The sequence below is a fragment of the Leucopleurus acutus genome (genome assembly GCF_964270905.1).
Source record: "Leucopleurus acutus genome assembly, chromosome: 12".
NCBI lineage: Eukaryota > Metazoa > Chordata > Mammalia > Artiodactyla > Delphinidae > Leucopleurus > Leucopleurus acutus.
In genome coordinates this window covers 50,358,511-50,378,407 of record NC_139154.1, presented here as the reverse complement: position 1 = coordinate 50,378,407, position 19,897 = coordinate 50,358,511, and the positions used below count along the sequence as shown (strand labels likewise).

At 41.6% G+C, this 19,897-nt stretch overlaps 1 protein-coding gene across 1 annotated transcript in view; it reads left to right on the top strand.

Moving 5' to 3' along the window:
- Nucleotides 1-19,897, top strand: part of ALK (ALK receptor tyrosine kinase) — a gene marked incomplete at both ends in the record, with an annotated part of 718,218 nt that overhangs the window by 372,158 nt on the left and 326,163 nt on the right. Inside the window, one exon of the mRNA XM_082851437.1 lies at nucleotides 18,526-18,727. Within this exon, the coding sequence (XP_082707563.1) occupies nucleotides 18,526-18,727 (202 nt within the window). The remainder of the gene's footprint in view (nucleotides 1-18,525; nucleotides 18,728-19,897) is intronic.

Below are 19,897 nucleotides of genomic sequence, written 5' to 3'. Positions count from 1 at the left end.
TCAAATAGTGGAAAGAACATTGTGTGGGGAGAGGATAGACTTCCTCAGTCCTGTCCAGATGGCAGGATAGGACCCGTGAATGGACATTAGAGAGCAGCAGGTTTGAGCTTGGACTAGGTCAGACACAGCTCACAATGAAAGCTCATCCGATACAGAAGGCGCTGTCCCATAAGCTGCAGGCAGCACCCTCCTCAAGGTGCTCCAGCAGAAGTTGGATGGCTGCCAGGGAGAGCAGAGGGGGATTCCTGCCCTGGCTGGTCAGAGGATTGCAAGGTTTGTGTGGCCGGTGGGAGTCTGTGCTTCCTCCTTGTCCATCTCTTCCTCTTCCTCTTTCTCTTAATCCTAAATCCATTATTATGTCCTTGCTGAGCAAGGCCGGGGATCGGTGATGCTCATGCTGGCCTACACCAGAGTCCCTTTGCAAACCTTTCAAATAGCATCACCAAGACTCCGCCCCAGACTAGTTAAATAAAAATATCTGGGGATGAAACCCAGGCATCCACATATGTTTATAGTCCCGCAGGTAATTTTAATGGGAAGCCTGAGCTGGGAACCACTGGCCCAGACAAGGAGAGAATGTGATAATAACCCTGCTCCACCCCCTGCCTACCCCAGGCCACTGACATTTACCCGTTTAACATGCTGTATGATATTATTTTTTTTCAATAAAGTTTAGTTTTGTCTCAATATATTAGTAGCATTTAAGTTTAGATCCTCGTAAGTGGTTTTAGTAGCTTATATTCTTATATTACTTTAGCAGGTAACACTGGCATTGAGAGAGATAAAGGGTGTGTGGACATGTGGATATAAATGAACATGATCCGTTTTCAGACACGGTGGATGCTCTACTGACACTGAACTTTGTTTCCTCTTAAGCTTCTGTGCCTCACCCAGCAAAGGGCCATACCTTCCTCCATGCCCAGCCCAACACTCCTCTTCCAGTCACCAGGCTGCTGTTGTATAGTCAGTCACCTAATAACTGTAATCCGGGCAGTGCCGCCTTATTTTAAAGTCTTTTGAAGGGTGCAAGCATTCTTTTCTCTTATGGGGCTTGTTGTGAACCAGAAAGAAGGGAAGCCATTCTCTGAAATTGTAAGGAGCTGTGGAGCTATGCTTAGCTGGTATCACGGGACCTTCTAAAGTTGTGCTGTCCAATAGAAATGTAATACAAGCAACATAGGCAACTTGAAATTTTCTAGTAGCCACATTAAAAAAGTAAAAATAAATGGGTGAAACTAATCTGAATACATTTTATTTAACCCAGTATAGCCAAATCATTATAATTTCAATATGTAAATGATATAAAAATTATTACATTAAAAATAACACTTGAAGTTATTATATATTAATAAGATATTGAGTATAATTTACATAGTACAAAATTTTCTCATTTTAGGTATAAGAGTCAATGATTTTTAGTAATTTTATAGAGTTAGACTGTGGTGTGCAGCTACCACTACAATCTAATTTTAAAACAGGTCCATCATGCCCCAGAAAGCATTCAGCCTATTTGTAACCATTCTCAGTTCCCATCCCCAGCCCCAGGCTAGTTCTAGTTCTAATCTAGTTCCTGTCTCTATAGCTTTAAAGGTAATTGTAAAATATGTGTCTTCTGTGTTTAGCTTCTTTCATTTAACATAATGTTTTTGACATCCATTTGTGTTGTAGCGTGTATCAGTACTTTGTTCCTTTTTATTGCTGAATAATATTCCATTTTAAGGATATGCCACAATTTGTTTATCCTCTCACCAGTTAATGGACACTTGAGTTGTTTCAAGTCTTTGGCTATTACATATGAATAAAATGCTGTGAACATTCACATACAAATTTTGTGTAGACAAATACAGAAATGTTTTCATTTCTCTTGGGTAGGTACCTAAGAACGGAATTGCTAGGTATACGTTAACTTTATGTTTAACATTTTAAGAATCTTCAAAACTGCTTTCCAAATAATGAGATATTTTTTAAAATGTATTCAAAATCTGCTGTGTGTTTTATACTTTATAACACATTCAGTTTGGACTAGACACATTTCAAAAGCTCAATAGCCACATGGGGCTTGGGGCTACTGTATTGGACAGTACAGATCAAAAGTATCTCTGCCCAGACAGACATCCTATTCGAATCCCAAGCCAGGTCAGAAGAACACACACAAAAACACACACACGTCCATGCATCTCTAAACACACACGTATATGCTCACCATAAACTCATGCACAGCAGTTCCACTCTTATTACTCTTCTTTTATGACTTATTCGTTTGCCTTTACTGAATGTTGCAATAATTAGATTGTACTAAATAAATATGCTTTACAATAATTTATCCTTGGGTTGCTGAAATACATTTCTCACGGAACCAAAGGTGATAAATTAACAGAAGTATATCCCCCTAAGTGAAGATATAGAACCTCATGAAGGGTTGATGGCAAATATTCAGAGTATGGCCAGACAACGAAGATTAGAAAGCTGAACATGATAAAAATTATGTCATAGTTCTGGAAATCTCTATCTCTTGTCAGTGGCGACGAGTGATTAGCCAGTGCTTCTTCTGGCAGGAGTCTGGGGCTACACCTCTTACTCCATCACTCTGACCCAGTTATCAAAGACCCCGAGATGTTTGGTCTCTTGGCTCTCTGGATCCCTACCAAATAGCCTCGGATGTAATTCTGAGTCTTCAAAACCACCTACAGAGTAAGGGTCTCCAGACCATCAGATGGGTCCCCCTTCAATACACAAATTCCTGGAAAGGCTGTTGAAGTTCCGTTTAGGGTTATCTATACCACTTAAGGCAGCTAAGCTAACATCCATCCACCTTTTCAGGAACTCTCTTTGCTTTCAGATCTGGGTAGACCTGTCAGAATCTTTCAGAGTGTATCAGATACTGGATGTATATTGACTAGAAAGGTAGCTTTCCCACCTGTGCATGTTTATGGTAGTGTTTATGAACAGAAAATTGTAGGCTACCCTCTTAAACTTTTCAGGTTTGATCTGTTACAGCAATTAATGGATTATTTCACATTTCTAAACCTAAAATCCGTGTCAGTTTAATTCAGGAGTCACTTATGGGTATCTCCTATCTGCAGGGACTGGGAGAAATGCTGGGGAGAATGAATAAATAAATGAATGGATGAATTCTGAATGAATGAATCACGATGTGCACCCTTGGGGAGAACATAGACTAGCTGGAAACATGGGCACAAGTCATAATAAGGCACTAAGTTTTGGAAAATGTTATACACAATGTTATGGATGTAGGAAAGGAAAATAAGACTAACTTTGCTTGAGGAAGTTGGAAAAGGCATATCAGAAGGGCAACCTTTGACTATGCCTTAAAGAGTGAGTAGGAGATTTCTAGGTGGAGAAGGGGAGGAAGAGCAGAGGGGATGGTCTGTGCAAAGGCTTGGTGGCATGGAGGAGAACAGCCCAGGATAGCAGTGACCAGCTCTGTGGATTGGGGGCTGGGTCACAGAGTGAACAGAAGGACCTGGGGGCAGGGAGTTGTAAAGGTGATGCTGAGTCAGGCTAAGGAGTTTGGGCTTCATTCTATAGGCAAAACTAACAGTAAAAAGGACTCCTGGGAGAGGCAGAATCCATTTAGCCAAGGATTAACTCTGAGATGAGCAGAAGCGTGTCAGTGTGGAATCAAAAATTTTCAAATCTAGGAGTCCTTCCAAGTCTAGAGTTCTCTGATTCTGTGAATGACCTAAAGCATTATAACACATGCCGTAAACAGATAAACATGGTTGAAAATGAAGAAGAGATAGGCCTTTGATTAAGAATGCTCATATAGTATTTATAGAAGCCAGAAAGAAGGAAGAACTTTTCAGATCGGATTTTGTTGGCATCAGTGTGTTCCACCAACCAGAGAATTTTTGAAACACAAGGACTCAAACGAGGAATGCAGTGCAGACATCATTAGCCAGACATGGGAGGAGGAAAGAGACAGCCTTTCATGTCTTTAAAGGCACTCTGGACTCTTAGCCCAGAGGACCCCTTTGCCAGGGCTTCAGAAGAGCACATGCATGCAAGCCCAGACTCCCTGAGTCAGCTTGGAGGAGAGGGCACAGGAGACGGCACATATGCAAATGTCCATCTTAACTCACAACCTAAAATCCCAGCATCCATTATTTTACAGCTCTTTGGCACCCATGGCCTACCTGTGCCTTTTGTTTCGCTCTTACTTCTCTTTCCATTATATGTTCCTTGAGGACAAGGAGGGTACATATACCCCTTTAGAGTCTTCCCCCACCCCACTCAATATAATGCTCTATGTAGTAGATCTAAAATCTGTTTTGTAACCTATCAGTGGGTGTTTCAGATGAAGGAGAATGCTTTCATTCGGGGGCCCTTGGTCAGTTTTGTCTAGCACCCATCTGTTAAAGGGTTAAAGTAAAGGATGCTGACCTGTCTCTACCACCTGTTCCCAGTCTGCCAACCTGCTGAAACATCCCTCTTGCCAAATGCCCCAGGTTCTGAGACCAGGGATCTCTGAGGCCTGAGCCCTGAGGGTCTGATTGGAATTATTTCAAAAGTAGTTCCCTAAGAGAGTGTCAGCATCCTTGGCTGGATAGGAAATACCTACATTTCTGAAGACCATTTGGTTCCTGAAAACCAAGCACTTTCAATATGTCTTAGTGTTTCCAAATAGGCTATTTGATCACCTGCTCTAGGCTACTTATAAGCAGAATTTAGAGGATATGTCTCAATTTCAAGGTTATGCTTAGTGCCCTTATTCTTTTCTTTTTTTCCATTAAAAAAGGTTGTGTTTGCTTTTTTTCAGTCATCAATCAGTCAGTGAATATCTAGCTGTCTAAAACTTGCACAGTACTTAGAGAACAAAGTATATGTGATTTTTTTTAAACCTTTGTAGGATAAATGTTCTAATCCATGGAATAGACCACATGCTGTATGAAATATTGTAGACTGGAGTCAGATAATAAAACGGAAACATTTGTAAAGATATTTCTGATTTAACCAGATAGTATTAAAAGAAGGAAGAAATCAAAATATAGAAACGTAATTTAATACAAGTTCTCTGGAAGAGAGATATTTATAATGTGTAACAGGCTAAACCTTGTAAGTATATACACTACGAATGCAGGCTAGCTTTGGTCCGTTGAGGCCTAGTAACAGACTTCCAGAAACCTAGGAAATATCATGAGTATAAACCTGTGCAGGTAGAATATTGATCAGAAAACCCTAAGCTGGATGTCACTTCCAGGTTTAAATGAAACCTGGATAGTTCTCATGGGCCCCACTAAAATTACTAGGAAAACCTAAGATGTCTTGATAATAACTTTTATTTAAAGGAGAGTGAACCCGTGAAGTCACAGTGGCTGCCTTTCTTATGTCCCTCCCTGGCCCACTGCCATTCAGGTCACTATACAGTGACTGTGACCCTGAGAATGTGTCCCTGCTTCATTTCTTGTATCCTTCATCACTGAAAGTTGTCAACAACAACTTAAGTGCTCAGGACAGTCTTATTTATGATAGTAATGATTGTGATGACAGTAATAATGAGAATGAATAGTTACTGGGCCTTTGATGAACACCAGAGAGGATACTAAGTGCTTTTACATGGTTTCCCTCGATGAATCCCCACCACAACACTATAAGAGGGTCCTATCACTGTCCCTATCTTACAAATGCCTTAGAGAGGCTATTTACCTCGTTGTACAGTAAGATCACACCTCATACAATAGAGCCAGGATTTGGCCCAGGTGGTCAAAGCCTCAAGTGCTGGGACCAAAGCTCCAAGTGCTGGGGCCATGACCACTCCAGGCTGCAGCATCTCTCAGGTAGGCTACCAGATACCAGGTGGGCCGTTACAGGTACAGAGCTCTGATGCCAAGTTCCCCTTGGGGCCAATTTTGCCCATCTCCTCACTCGGTAGGGTTGCAGCTGCTCAGGATTTCAATCCTTTTCTCCTACATTATGATCCTTTAGCTTGGCTCTTAAGGCAGTTTCCTTCTGCACAAACTTACACCTAAAATAGCCTGAAAAGCTATTATTTCTTCCATAACCAAGTGTTTTTTCTAAACTGTTTTTGTAAATATTTGACAATTATCCTTTTCTTTTTATTTAGTCCTAAACAACTGATCTTTTTTTTTTCTGATATTTGAAACTCAAAGCATTCTTATTTTCCAAAGCAATTGAGAGTCTGCCCTTATTTATTTACCATGATTACCTGTATTAGGATGTAAGATACAAGATACCAACTGCATCTTCAGACTCTCACAATGAGTGTCATTTAGCCATCTGCTTCTTTAGCTGGGCTTTAGTTATAGAATTTCTGAATTGAAGGCAACATAAATTATATTCATTAGGTCCAAACCAAGGGAACAAAGAGGAGAGCGAAGTGTTGGGTAGGGGTAGGAAGTAGGCAGCAAATTCCACTTATAGAAATGGGCAGATCAAATACTCAGACTGACTCTTCCCAGTTCAGAAGCACTGGAATTAAAATGAATCCTCGTAGCTCCATGGTTGAGATTACCACACAGATTCCAAGAGTCTGATTTGATGTCATAAACTAAAACTCAAATGCCTACAGCAGCCTGTCAGACCAAGTAATTAATGGAGTGGGCCAAGAGTATGATGATAAATGGCCACTGACCCTCATCCTCAGTGATGGGACACTAGGGAGTGGTGGGGACTATGGAGAAGTAAGAGCACATTGAGACCACTGAGTGGGTAGCAGATATTCAACTCTGGCCAATTACTGCCACCAAAAAACCAGGCCCATTCTTGCCAGACCTTCTTTCTTTCCCCCCAGAGCAGCTGGATATGCAGATATTAATGTGATTGATGTTTCCTGACTTTTAAACATTGACTACCAATCCAAATTTAAAAGCCAGTGCTGACCAAGACTTGGGCCAAAGGAAAGCCCACCCATGGACAATGGCTTCTGAGGACTGATGATTTGCCAACTCTTTCCTAAACCTTCTTCTCCAGGCCTGACTATTGTTTCACAATTTAGATGTCACTTGAAATTTAGGGCTTTTCTCTCTCCCTAGCTGTAATAGCTAAGGAAGTCCTAAAGAAAGCTTAGTTTACAATATAAATTCAGTGACTTCACTTAGATTTTCTTTTTTTTTTTCACTTACTCTGATTTCTATGAATATAATTACGCTTAGAAGTTCCATCCAATACCCATAAAGCAATTGGTGTACCTTTAAATATAGTAATTATTCTTATCAAATATTATTGAAGTTAATACTAAGGAAAGCCATTATAGAACACTCAAGTTCATCAATATAAAATGACAAATTGGTAAACTTTATATGTAAGATTTGATAGCGTAAAATTGTTCACATTACCCAGACACAGCCCAGCTGCTTTTGCAAGGGCCATCATCCAGGGAAAGGCTGTAAGTGTTCAGTCATTTGTATGGACCTCCTAGGCTCGGGGCCCCTCCATCTGCACCACCTTGAGCTGATAGGCAGGTTAACTGATATCTCTAAACCTTAGTTACCTCATCTAAAAAGTGTCCATCGACAGATGAATGGATGAGGAAGATGGGGCACCTATATACAATGGAATATTACTCAGCCATAAAAAGAAACGAAATTGAGTTATTTGTAGTGAGGTGGATGGACCTAGAGTCTGTCATACAGAATGAAGTAAGTCATAAAGAGAAAAACAAATACCGTATGGTAACACATATATATGGAATCTGAAAAAACCCGAAAAAAATGGTTCTGAAGAACCTAGGGGCAGGACAGGAATAAAGATGCAGATGTAGAAAATGGACTTGAGGACACGGGGAGGGGGAAGGGTAAGCTGGGATGATGTGAGAGAGTGGCATGGACATATATACACTACCAAATGTAAAATAGATAGCTAGTGGGAAGCAGCCTCATAGCACAGGGAGATCAGCTGGGTGCTTTGTGACCACCTAGAGGGGTGGTATAGGGAAGGTGGGAGGGAGATGCAAGAGGGAGGAGATATGGGGATATATGTATACATATAGCTGATTCACTTTGTTATACAGCAGAAACTAACACAACATTGTAAAGCAATTATACTCCAATAAAGATGTTAAAAAAAAAAATAAGGAAAACTTCATTTCATGCTTCTCTCCTTCCAAAGTGGATTTTGTTACACCAAAGGCACTTTAGTCCCCTAACTCCTCCCTTCCCTACCCTGCCTACAGCAAATACTTTTATCTCTCCTTCCTCCTTCTCTTTGAATTAAATCAAATGTTTAGTTTTCCTATGGCTTCTGCTTTCTCTGTCTCATCAAATCAAGTGCTGCTCCATTTTGCTTGAGGATTATCGCAATAAGCTCTTAGGGAAAAGAGGTTTCTCAGCACTTCAGCTTGTTTCCTTCTAGTTATTTGCTTTGCCTTTTATTATCTTTTTTTTGCTGAGTCCCCAGGACACAGAGACACACAGAGTATGTAGAGATCTTTGGCCTTTTCCTTTTTTCCTAAATGAAACCTGTTGGTTAAAAAAAACATAAACAAAAAAAATATGTCTCCCCCAAAAAGGTTTGTCCTTTTTAACAGGGTCAGAGATCTAAAATGAGATCTACATAAACATACACACATACACACGGATATATACATGTAAATATATGTATGTATCTATCTATCTATATATATATACACACACATATAGAGTATGTCTACACATGCACACACACAAATATACATGTATTCACTGTATATACACACAAGCATAAATATATGTTACCATTTCTAGGGAGCTTTTTGCCTCAGTTAACTTGGACCTGAGAGATAGTTTACAGAAATCCACCAAATAGGCAAATGTACTACCACTTTACGCTACAACTGAACTCATAGTGTTAAGATTAATAATACTGTTAATAAAAATCAACTCCTTCTACCTCCCTTTCCTCCCTTAATGAACACACTTGGTTTTTCTAATCATTAGATCTCAAAAACCAATACCATTTCTCTTCAAAGTACTTCATGATGAAGGTGCAGGAAAGCAATACATTTAAGTTCTGGTGGTGGAGGGTAGCAGAGCTAATTCCAAGTGTGTGACATCATAGCAGAGTGAAACAGGGCGGACTGGAGGAGCTGGGTCCTAACACAGCTCAGCTGCCTGCTGTGGAACCCAGGCATATCCCTTCAACCCCCTGGACTGAACGTCTCACCTGCCAGGTGAAAAGGTTGGACTAAATAACTCCCAAGGGCTCTAAGTCTGGATTCCTAAGTTATCCCACTTTTAGGCAAGGCATGGCAATGAGGACAATCCCACCTATTCCTTCCTGTAAATTTCAAAACTTTGAACTAAAACCTAAAACCTGAGTTGAGATTACATGGGGTAGCAGAATTCGAATTTGGAAAATAAACAATAAAGGAGCTCTCTCAGTGCCCCCAGTTTGGCTTGGCACTTCATAAGACCACATGAACAGAGGAGACCCTCAAATACTTCCCAGACTGGGGGGACTACCCTAAGCCCCTGTGAGTGATTTCCAGAGGATAACTCATCCATCTGGTTCCCACCTGCTCAGGCTTTAGTCTGTGACTTTAGATATGGGGCAGTCGGATAGATGGGCTTGATGCAATCTACTGGAGCCCGATCCTTAGAGCTGTGAAAGTGCAAAGAAAGAAGGTGATGTCTGGGGCAACTGGAGACCAAGCCATAGAACATTTGACCAAAAATATCATCATAAAACTCTATTATGGGCAGGCAGATACTGGGTGTTCCACTGGACAGGGTGTCTGAAAACCTTGCTCGTGGTTCCAGATCTACCACTAATCTGCAGCGTGACCTTGGGCAAGTGTTTAACTTATTTGCTTCTTGGTTTTCTCCCCAGTACAGCAAGGGATTAAGCTATGTGACCACCATGTTTGTTTCTAGCTCTGACATTCTGAAAGTCAGATGTGGAATGTAGCATCTTTAAATATCCTCAGGTAGAGAGACGGACGTAGTAACCCAGAGGAGGCTTTCCAAAAGCATGATTCTGCTATAAGAATCTTAGTTTTTGATGAGAGGACAGTTTGAAAGTCATACAAAGAGAGAAGATTTAAGATTTAAGAGATGACATAGATGTAGATATAGATATATTATTCACTTCTACACTACCTTCATTCTTATCATGATGGTTTTTTCCTTTCTCACTTTCTGCAAATGGTCTCTAGAGCAGAAATAGAATAGAGTTTTCAAAGCATATTCCATGGTACATGATACGCAATAGCAAAAGAGTTCTGTGCCCAAAGGAGTTTGGGAAATTTCATTTTATGTTTTACTCTTGAAGAGTCACAAATCTTAATGGCATATTAAGGTTCTAAGACGTCCTGCAAGGAAAGAACCTGTTTACTTTTGTTTAACTCTGTAATCCTCAAACTTACTTGATCCCAGAGCTTTCTCATACTACCTATTAACACCTTGTGGGGCTGGTGTTCTGTGGAACATACTCTGGGGGATGGCATGGCATTATTCCCTGACGCTGCACCTAGTGGCATGTGTCTGCACATTGCACTTCTTCTGTCCATATTCCAGCCCAATAAACCTCTGTTGTTCTTTAAGCCCCCCGTGATATGAATGGCATCATTATCAATCAATAGCTTGTAATAATGATTTAATAGTTTAATTGCAATATAGACAATTAGCCAGAGGTGCCAGAACTGTGTGTGATTTATTGAGATGGAAATCTGTCCATTCATGCATTTGTTTATTTGTGTTCTCATGCAAAGAATATGATTAAGAGCCTTATGGTTCAGGATGGTGGACTGAGCACACATTTGTCTTCTTCTCTCCTGCAGTCCCACTAAAGCAATAATAAGGGATTCAACAGAGGAATAAATCCTGAATAGCAAACAGAGCAGGAAGGGAACCATGAGTGAATTCTAGAGCACAAAGAGGAGATGGAAGCTGTTGATGGAGGAAATAAAGTGACCAAAGCTGAGAAAATGCTCCCTTTAGAGCAGAGGAGGGAGCCCATCTGCTGGGAGGCACCACGAGTACTGATAAGGGATCCTCTGAAGTAAAGATGAGAGTCAGGAGGAAGAATGAGATTCCTCTGTGGTGTGGTTAACCCATATTGTCTCTGCCGCCTTTTAACCCCATTTTCCCAGATGAAAACATAGCAGGGTGCTTAACCATGAGGGAGAGAAACAGGGGGCTCTTCTCTAAACATTCAAGTGGACTTGGGAGAACTAGGGCTGCTAGTGGGTGTGTTCATGGTTCATGCAGAGCGTGACTAGTCCATGATGCTGGAGTTGGGGACCGGGCACTGCAGGGTGGCCGGCTCCCCACCAGCCATCAGGCCAATTCTGACATGGAGAGCAAGCACTGACTGTGTGCAGAGAAGTTTCTATCTGTGCTCCTCGTTTCTCCTGTTTCTATATGAGGGGCTGATCCAGGACCACCCTACATATGATAGCCCAGAAACATGAAAAAGAAATAGCAACAAAAAAAATTGACTCCAGAGGAAACAAAGATAAATTAGGTAATAGAAGTTAACTTGAGAGGTAAATCTCTTCAGAAAGATTTAAGACTGAGAAGAGGGAAATGAAAATATCAGAGAAATAATAAAACAAATTTATCAGAGATGAAAGAAATGCGTTTTCTGATTGAAAGAGCCCACCAAATGCTACCGCAGAATTTTTATAGAGATCCATTCCTAGATCCATTGTATTGAAATTTCAGCACCTCCTAAAGAAAGATCCTGAAGGCTTCCAAAGGGGGCGGGGGGAAAGCAGGTTGACTACAAAGAAATTAACAGTAAAACCAGCCTCAGACTTCACCTCAGTCACACAGATGCTAGACAGCACTAAAGCTAGGCCTTCAAATTTCTGAAGCAAAATTTCTGATCTATAAACTATAGCCAGAAAATCTATTAACCAATATGAAAACAAAATAAAAATATTGCAGATATTCAAAGATTCGCCAAGAAGCTTTCCCCTGAGGAAATTTCCTGAGGATGGTGGGACTAATGGAAGAGCTCTAGTGAAAATGAATTCCAGAATAATAGCTGTACTGGAAGCCCAGAAAGCAACTGGTACAAATTAAAAACAGGGTGTCAACGTCTTCAAGAAGAAGGGAGAGATTTTTCAAGGAATGTGTAGAAGTGCTAGCGATACGGTGCAAAAGGCAAATAGAAAATAAATAAAAGAGAAAAACAATTAGAAATTTCTGAAAAAACAAAGTGCACAAGAGACTCCTGATTCAAATAAATATAAAGCAAATTATAACGTGCCACAATTTTGACAAGTGACAATGTAAGACAGAGGAGAGAGAATGAATATTCATTTACTCTTGATGTTAGAAACATTCTCTGTGGAGTGGGATGCATTACTGGACCTATAAAGACGTTTATAAATATAACCATTGGTCACTGTAGTGAAAAAAATATATATATAGTTTTCAGTATAAAAGCTCTGTTTATTGATTTTCAACATTTAGCATCAACCTATAAACAAAACACAAGAATTAATCATTCTTACACAACCTTGACAATATAGAGGAAAACATAGCTGCCTTGGGAGGTGGACGTGGAAAAATGCAGAAGAGCAGGAAGACTAATAGCATCATCTTCCAGGGAGGAGAGTCAGGTGATGCTGTCTAAAGCTGATGGAACAAGTGATACATTTGCCATGAAGAGTTAAAAAGGAAAGTAATAAAAAAAAGTAAAACGGGATTAAAAAAATAAAGAATTAGAAGGGGGTTAGTATCATTTTTTTTTTACTGTACCATCAGTGTTAAGGAGCCAAAATTGTTGCACCAACAAATAACTCTGTGATCATAATATCTAGAATCATGAAGGCAGCTGCCAAAAGAAATTAGAAAAAAAAAAAAAAAAAGAAATTAGAAATCCTTAAAAATATTTTTGGGACTTGGTGAGAGGAGCAGGATTTGGGGATAGTTTTTTTTTTTTTTTAATTATTATTGTGAGCTACTCTGAACTATTTAACTCCTCACCATATGTATAAATTACTTTCATTTTTAAAGTCATTGAGTGCCTGCCATATGGCAAGCATTGTGTTAAATACGAGACATTTAGAGGTGGTACCAGCCTTATAGCATCAGCATCTACAGAAACAAATGATGCTAGGACAGGAGCCCTTCCCAGGGATGCATTCATGTGCATTGGAAGAGAGGAGTCAGGGCAGGGAATCACAGTTTACAGAATATTTGGCCAACTGATTGAAACTGTTGGCATAGAAGCCTCAGAGAGGTGAATTAGGAGAAGTCTTTAGGACTTAGGAGCTTGGAGATTTGACATGTTTCCTTTAGATTAATAATATTCTAGGCAGGCAGATAGAGTTACTGACAGTTTGGAGCTCTAAGCGTCCTCAGAGAGACTCTATCCAACCTTTTCATTTTACAAACAAAGGAACCTTGGTAGTGGCAGAGCCAGGGCTCAAATTCAGTCCTTCTGATTCCAAGTTTAGTGATAGATAAAAGGAGCTCCAGACTGAGACACCCCTCAAAGCTGGAAATCAACATTCCTCACATACCTACTAAGGGCCAGGCACTGAACTGGCCACTCCATGCATGTGGTTTAATTTAATCTCCACAACAGCCATATGAGGGAGGCTCTACCCATATTAACTCTGAGCAAACTAAGGCTTAAAGAGTTTACATGATTCGTCTGAAGCCTAGAACTGGATAGAGATAGAGCCTGAATATGAAAGAGTCTGTCTTATCTCAATATTCATGCCCCTTGGTTTCTGGCTCATAATTTGAGCCCTGCTGGCTGGGATAAGAGCAACACATCCCTATGCCGGGTGACCAGAGATAAAAATAATAACCACTTCATATTTAATCATTGAACACATCAACACAATCCAATAATAAGGAAACCATGATCGTGGCACCGTGTAAGCAGGGCTCTTTGATCTGCCTCTCCACCCCTCCACGGCCCACACTGGGGGAAGATCTGTGAGATGCCAGGCCATCCTTCTTAGTTAGAAGGGACCCCAGGAGCCTTCCCATAGCCCCAAGCTATTCTGAGCAAACTAAACAGGAAACAGAGAAAGAGGAGAGAGAAATTCTCACTGACTTTAAAAGATTTATACTGACAATATCCCAAGGAGCTTACGAAATGTATTTTTTCCTTTTGTTTTATTTTTTGGAGGTAGAGGAAAGCTGCTGATGAAGAGAGAGCTCTCAACTATGGAGTTTCATTGAGAGTGAAAATATTTTAAGCTCAGTCCCTTGTTGATAGTTCAGTTGCACAAAATAAAATTCATATAAACATTATCTCACATATTAGAACTGGAAAAGTAATCCATCTTCCAGTCAACTTTGAAAGAGTCTCATTATTGAGGTACTGAATCACAGGAAAGAATTTAAATGTGTTTCCACACCCAGGAGGGGGGAACGGTGGTGCAGGATAAGCCCCAAAGCCCCAGCAACTTCAGCTTGATTTGCTCCTGCTGGGAACTTGAGTTTCACAGGGGTGCGTGTGTGTGTGCGCGTTCGTGCACACGCACACACACAAGCACACTTGCATGTTATCTTTCTGAGAAAAAGGGAAGCACCTCCTTTATTTTGCCCACACTCTTTCTTTTAGTAGCTCAGAAAACTGGTTTCAATCCAACTTTCCACCAACTAAAAATACCAGAGTAGGGTCTCAGACCAAGACACAATTGTTGCTCCCTAATATGTGGCATGTGTGGCTTCATCCTAACCCCAGAATGCACCCCCAATGTGTCTGCAGCAAGACTGTGCCCCCAGAGATGCTTCCAGGGCTCTCACTTGCTCTGAAAAGATATACACTAGCCTAGTGTTAGAAGCCCTGGTAGAGTCCCAAAGTCTGTCCCTAACATAGCACCTTTGCTTACAAAGGTAACATACTAAACACATCACATTTGCATTTAGTCTCGTCCTTGCCTAGTGTGAACTGGTGGTAGAGGATGAGGTTGGGTCAGTTTTGATCCCTCCTGCCCCCCACCATACCAAATTAATCTTCCTGAAGCACCACCCTGATGATGTCCCCGTCCTGCTCAAAAACCGCTTCTGGCTCCCTGTTATCCACAAAGTAAAGTTGGACATCTTTAGCTGGGAATGAAGTGTTCTCTGTGGTCTGGTCCACACTCACTGCCCTTCCTTATTTCTCAGCCTTCTCGTCACGTGTGCCACTCTGCAGCCAAACGCCACTACACATTTTCTACATTTCTGCCTTCACTCCTCTTCCTCTCAACTCTTGCACAGCTGTTTCTGCCAATATCCTTGTTTTTCTCTCCCTTTAAGACCTAGGTCAAAGGTCATCTTCTTTATGAGTCTTCCCAACTGAACCTAATGTCTCTTTCATGGAGCCTCCCAAAGTGCTTTATGTCTTATGTGTCTTATGACTCTGTAACCTCTACTTCTGATTAAAATTAGTGCAGACATGTCATCACCCCTATGGGACCTCGAGTTCCTTGAAAGCCAGAACTGTCTGGCTCATGTCTGTGTCCCCAGGGCAGAGCCAGTGGTTGGATGTTTGCTCAAAGCAGGCATCCAATAAATGAAATTTGAGGGCAGAAAGGAGTAAGGAATCCAGTGAACAAATGGATTTGGTCCAGTACCCATCTGCCCGCCTTTCTCCCTTCCCATCCGTCTGGGCTCCTGAGATATACAACTTGCCCGCAAGGCACCCTGGTCATATTTTAGGATAAAGAATACAGTGGGACAATGAGAAAGATACAAGGGCAAGAACACTGGTTAGGAGTCCAGAGACCTGGAGTCTGGTCGGTCTCTGGACTTTCAAATTAAGACTGGGCAAGTCATTTCCTCATTCTGATTTCCAGTCTGCTTCTCTAGAAAAGAGAAGACATTATATTAGATAATCTTAAAGTCCTTTTTTTTTTTCAAAATTATAACTTTAATATCCACAAGTGAGAACTTTATATAAACTCATATAAAGTAGTTAGAATTGGCTGATAGCAACAAGACTTGACGTGATAGTTGAAACAAGTAGAAAGTTGCTATTTTAGTTTGTAATAAATCATAGAAAAAGACAGTTTCTAGCCCGGGCTCAGCAGTTGTACATTGTCAGGGTTTGTAAATGTATTAACTTTTTCCATATAGTCACAAGGTGGTTGCTACATATTAGCTGTCACAACCTCATTCAAGGCAGCAAGAAGGAAATAGTGGTGGGAGTGACACCATCCCTTCTGTAAAGAAAGGAAACTCTTCCCAAGACACGGCCAGTGGATCTCTGCTTACAGAACTCCTTGTTCAAAGCCAAGTTCACTGCTAACTGAAATGAAGGCTTGAGACATGAACATTTAATCAGACTTACAGCACCCCAGTTGGCAAGAAAGAATAGTGAATTGGATGAGGAGTAGATAACCAAGAACTTCAACATCATTGGTGTAGCCTCTTATTATTTATAAAAACAGTTTCATATCAAAGGATGATCCCTGTGAGGATAGAATTACTTAGGAGCACTTTTTAAAAAGGAACTAAAGGCAACCCCAATCTAAACAGTATCAGAAGCAATAGTTTACCTTATTAGAAACAAATTTTGGAAAGGCCCATAAGTTCCTACCTAAAACACTGAATTTGTTAATATGCATTTGTTTAATTTACTTTGTTTGAATATGTTTATATAACTTCTATGTTTTCAAGGCAAAACTGGGATAGAGGAGGAGGAAAACATTTAAAAGTACCTCCAATTCCTTCTGGTCCCATTTCCTGTTTTCATCTATTAATAATCCCACATAGCTTTCACTATTTAAAGTCCTTTCTAATTCTGAGTCTTTAATTCTAATTCCTTTCTTTTACCTCTGTGCCTGTGACAAGAATGTCTCCCCCATGGTAAAACAGGATAATAATATAGATTATTTACTGAGGGTTGTAGAGCACTTTTCAAAGGCCCATAGGCCATGCTGAAACTTCCCAGTAATTACAGAGGGTTCAGTTTCCAGTACTGACCCAAGTCCCTGATTCAACTCAGAAACAGTCTTGTGCTGACCTCATCCTGATTGTAATTAGAAGTCACATTTATTTACTTCTAGAACATTGCACCTCTCCAAATTCGTGACACAATATGTGTGCTTGGAAATGCTTTGCTTCTGGTAAGAATCCCCTTCCTTCATCTGCATCATTCTTTATTGTAGGCTGCTAGTTCCCTTTGCCTACTCGGTAAATTGGGTTATCTGCAGAAAGAGACTAATTCAAAGCACTGGGGGGTGATTAAAGAAGGCTGAGCACTTGTTAGCTGGTTTCTACAGGAGTTGGGGATCTTGTGGGACTAGGCTTTCACTGCAAAAGGAGCAGCATCTAAAGGTCCAAAACTTCAGTGCAGAGTGTAGCAAGTAAAATTAATGCACCAGAAGGAATACCGGGAACATAAAATGGTGCCCTGCTTTTATGCCGACAGTAATCCCCATGAATACAAGGTGCTTTTGGGTCTCTTGGACTGTGCTACTGGAGTTAGGGTTGGCCTGCCCCAGAGGGAAACTCTGCAGGCATGGCACCAGGAGGGACTTGTAGGGCTCTCTTTGTGGAGACCAGTTGCAAATGCATATGATTCGTAGACTCAGGAGCTGAAATGAATCTTAAGAGATGATTGACTTCAGCCAACCCTTCCCACCCCATTTTATAAATGAGGAAACTGAAACCAGAGAAAGTTAAAGCTTTGCCCAAGATCACTTAGCTAGAAAGCAAAGGAGTGGGAGCCATGATCTTAGCTACATAATAAGTGACCCAAATAAGCCACCCACCTCTCAGAGAAAACCTTGAACTGGTCATAACTATTTGGGAAGCCTAGAGCCAACCCATACATTCCTGGGAAACTCTGAATTGTCCAGCAGATGTCAGTTGAGTCCGAAGTTGGCTTGAGTGTGATATGGAGAACTCAGGTCAGCTCTGATTTAAACTGTGACCCATAGCGTGGCCTGAGATACCCCAGAGTGTCCTGGTTTGTGAGGTGTGGAGATACGCTACGTGGTTGTTTATAAGATGGAACTGATGTCCTGCCTCCACTCTGGGAACGTGTACGGAGGGAGGGACTCTCTTTAGGCTGCCCTCCTCCACCAAGAACATCTTAGCACTGGGTTGAGTTTCTGACTCTCATCACTCTTTGGGGATTAAATAATCTGTCCTAGTCTTCTGCTTCTTATGGGACTTTGTTAATTGTGCCTACTGGCTAAGAAAGAATCTGTGAGTGTCATCTCTAACTTAGAAGACAGTCGAAATCAAATAATTGATTATTTTATAAGGGTGCTTCCTCTCTACCTAAAACTGTGTAATGTGCTCTCCATGCTTACCTCACATAATCCTCACAACCACTGAAGTAGATGTTTTCATTCCCATTTTACAGATGAGGGACCTGAGTCTCAAGAACATAGAGCTAGTAAGTAGGGGAGCTGAGGTGAGAACCTTGATCTGCCTGATGATAAAGCCCAAGTCCCAGGTCACCATCCTCTTGCCTCAGGCTTTGCTTTTTACAGAGACAACCTAAGAGAGGGGGAAGAGGGCCAGGTGTGTGTAAGGAAGGCGAGAAAGGCCTCCAGCATCGCTGACTCTGACGCCATTGGTCTCTAAATCCCGCCACAGAGCTTATGCTGGTCCTCCCTTCTGGACACGCTGCAGAGTCACCTTCCCTGTCTCTTGGCAGGCGCCTTCCTCCTCCTCAACACCTCGATGAACTCCAGGCACAGCATCTTGAGTCCATGGGTGAGAAGCAGCAGCGAGCACTGCAGGCTGGCCGTCTCGGTGCACAGGCACCTGCAGCCCTCCGGGAGGTACGTCGCCCGGCTGCTGCCCCACAGTGAGGCTGGAAGAGAGATCCCCCTGGTACCCACTCCAGGAAAGCATGGGTAAGTCCTTCCCCGTGTCCAAAACCCATTATGTAAATGGAGATTTGGCTTTGGGCTACAAATTTCCAGAACACCCTGGAAATTTGACATCTACTTAATTGACATCTATTTAAAACTCACAATCGTCCTTTAATGGGTAGTAGGATCCAGATGGAGCCATTACTGCTAATATTCCCTGCATGGTGTCTTGGGCACTGATCTGTGGGGTCCTCTGGCTGCCCAGGCTGACGGTCCTTCCAGAGGCCAGAGGACCAGCTGGCAGAGTGGACATTTAATGAGTGGGTATTAAAGATATTCGTTTCCCAAAGTCCAGATGGGGCCAAGAAGAAAACAGCCAAGGGGAGTGTTGAAAGGCCAATATGAAAGTAATTGCATATGCTGGAAACTGGGTTTTACCAGAAGAAATCTGGCAGGAAGGGAAAGAGCAAACAATTGTGGCTGCCCAAGCAGGTCCTACAGCAGTGTGGGACACCACAGCAGAATAGGTCAGGGATGCCACATGGTATCAGTTCAGGAGAGGAACATGATCTGTTCTAGAACCTCTAAGGCTTGCACAACATCGAAGTCATACCCAATACCCATGTCAGTGAACTTAAGCCTCCTGGACACACTCACATGCTTCCTCAGTGACCCATCAGGCCTCTAGAAGTAGTGACGCTGGAAAGCAAACCTGAACAAGGGAACCTCTGTGCCTGCCTTTTTTCTCATTCCATAAGACTTCAGTTTTGAGGGGTCCCTGCTCCGATAACCAACAAGAGTGCGAGATCCTTCTTTGTGGCGCGTTTGCTAGAGAAAGACCTCAAATTTTTCCTTCTAAGAAAATACGTTTCAGAAAGGCTCCATCTGAGCAATGATGTTCCCCATCTCCATGGTGTGCTGGGTCAGTGGGGAGATCCTGCCTACTGCAATTCCCATAAAGCTATATGGCCTCCTTGCTCATATCTTGAAAGTCTCCACCCCACTCCCCTGCTACTGGCCCATCTGTATTTATTTGTGTTTCAAAGAACTACAGCTGCTACAGTCCCAGCAGGAATGAAATCTTGGCTTCAGAAAAGGTGTTCTCCTCATACCTAAACTCATATCTATCTTCTTACCTCTGAAATGTCTCGTTGGACTGGCTGGGAGGGACCCAGCCACCAATTGTGTCTGTTCACCAGAAATCAGGAATGT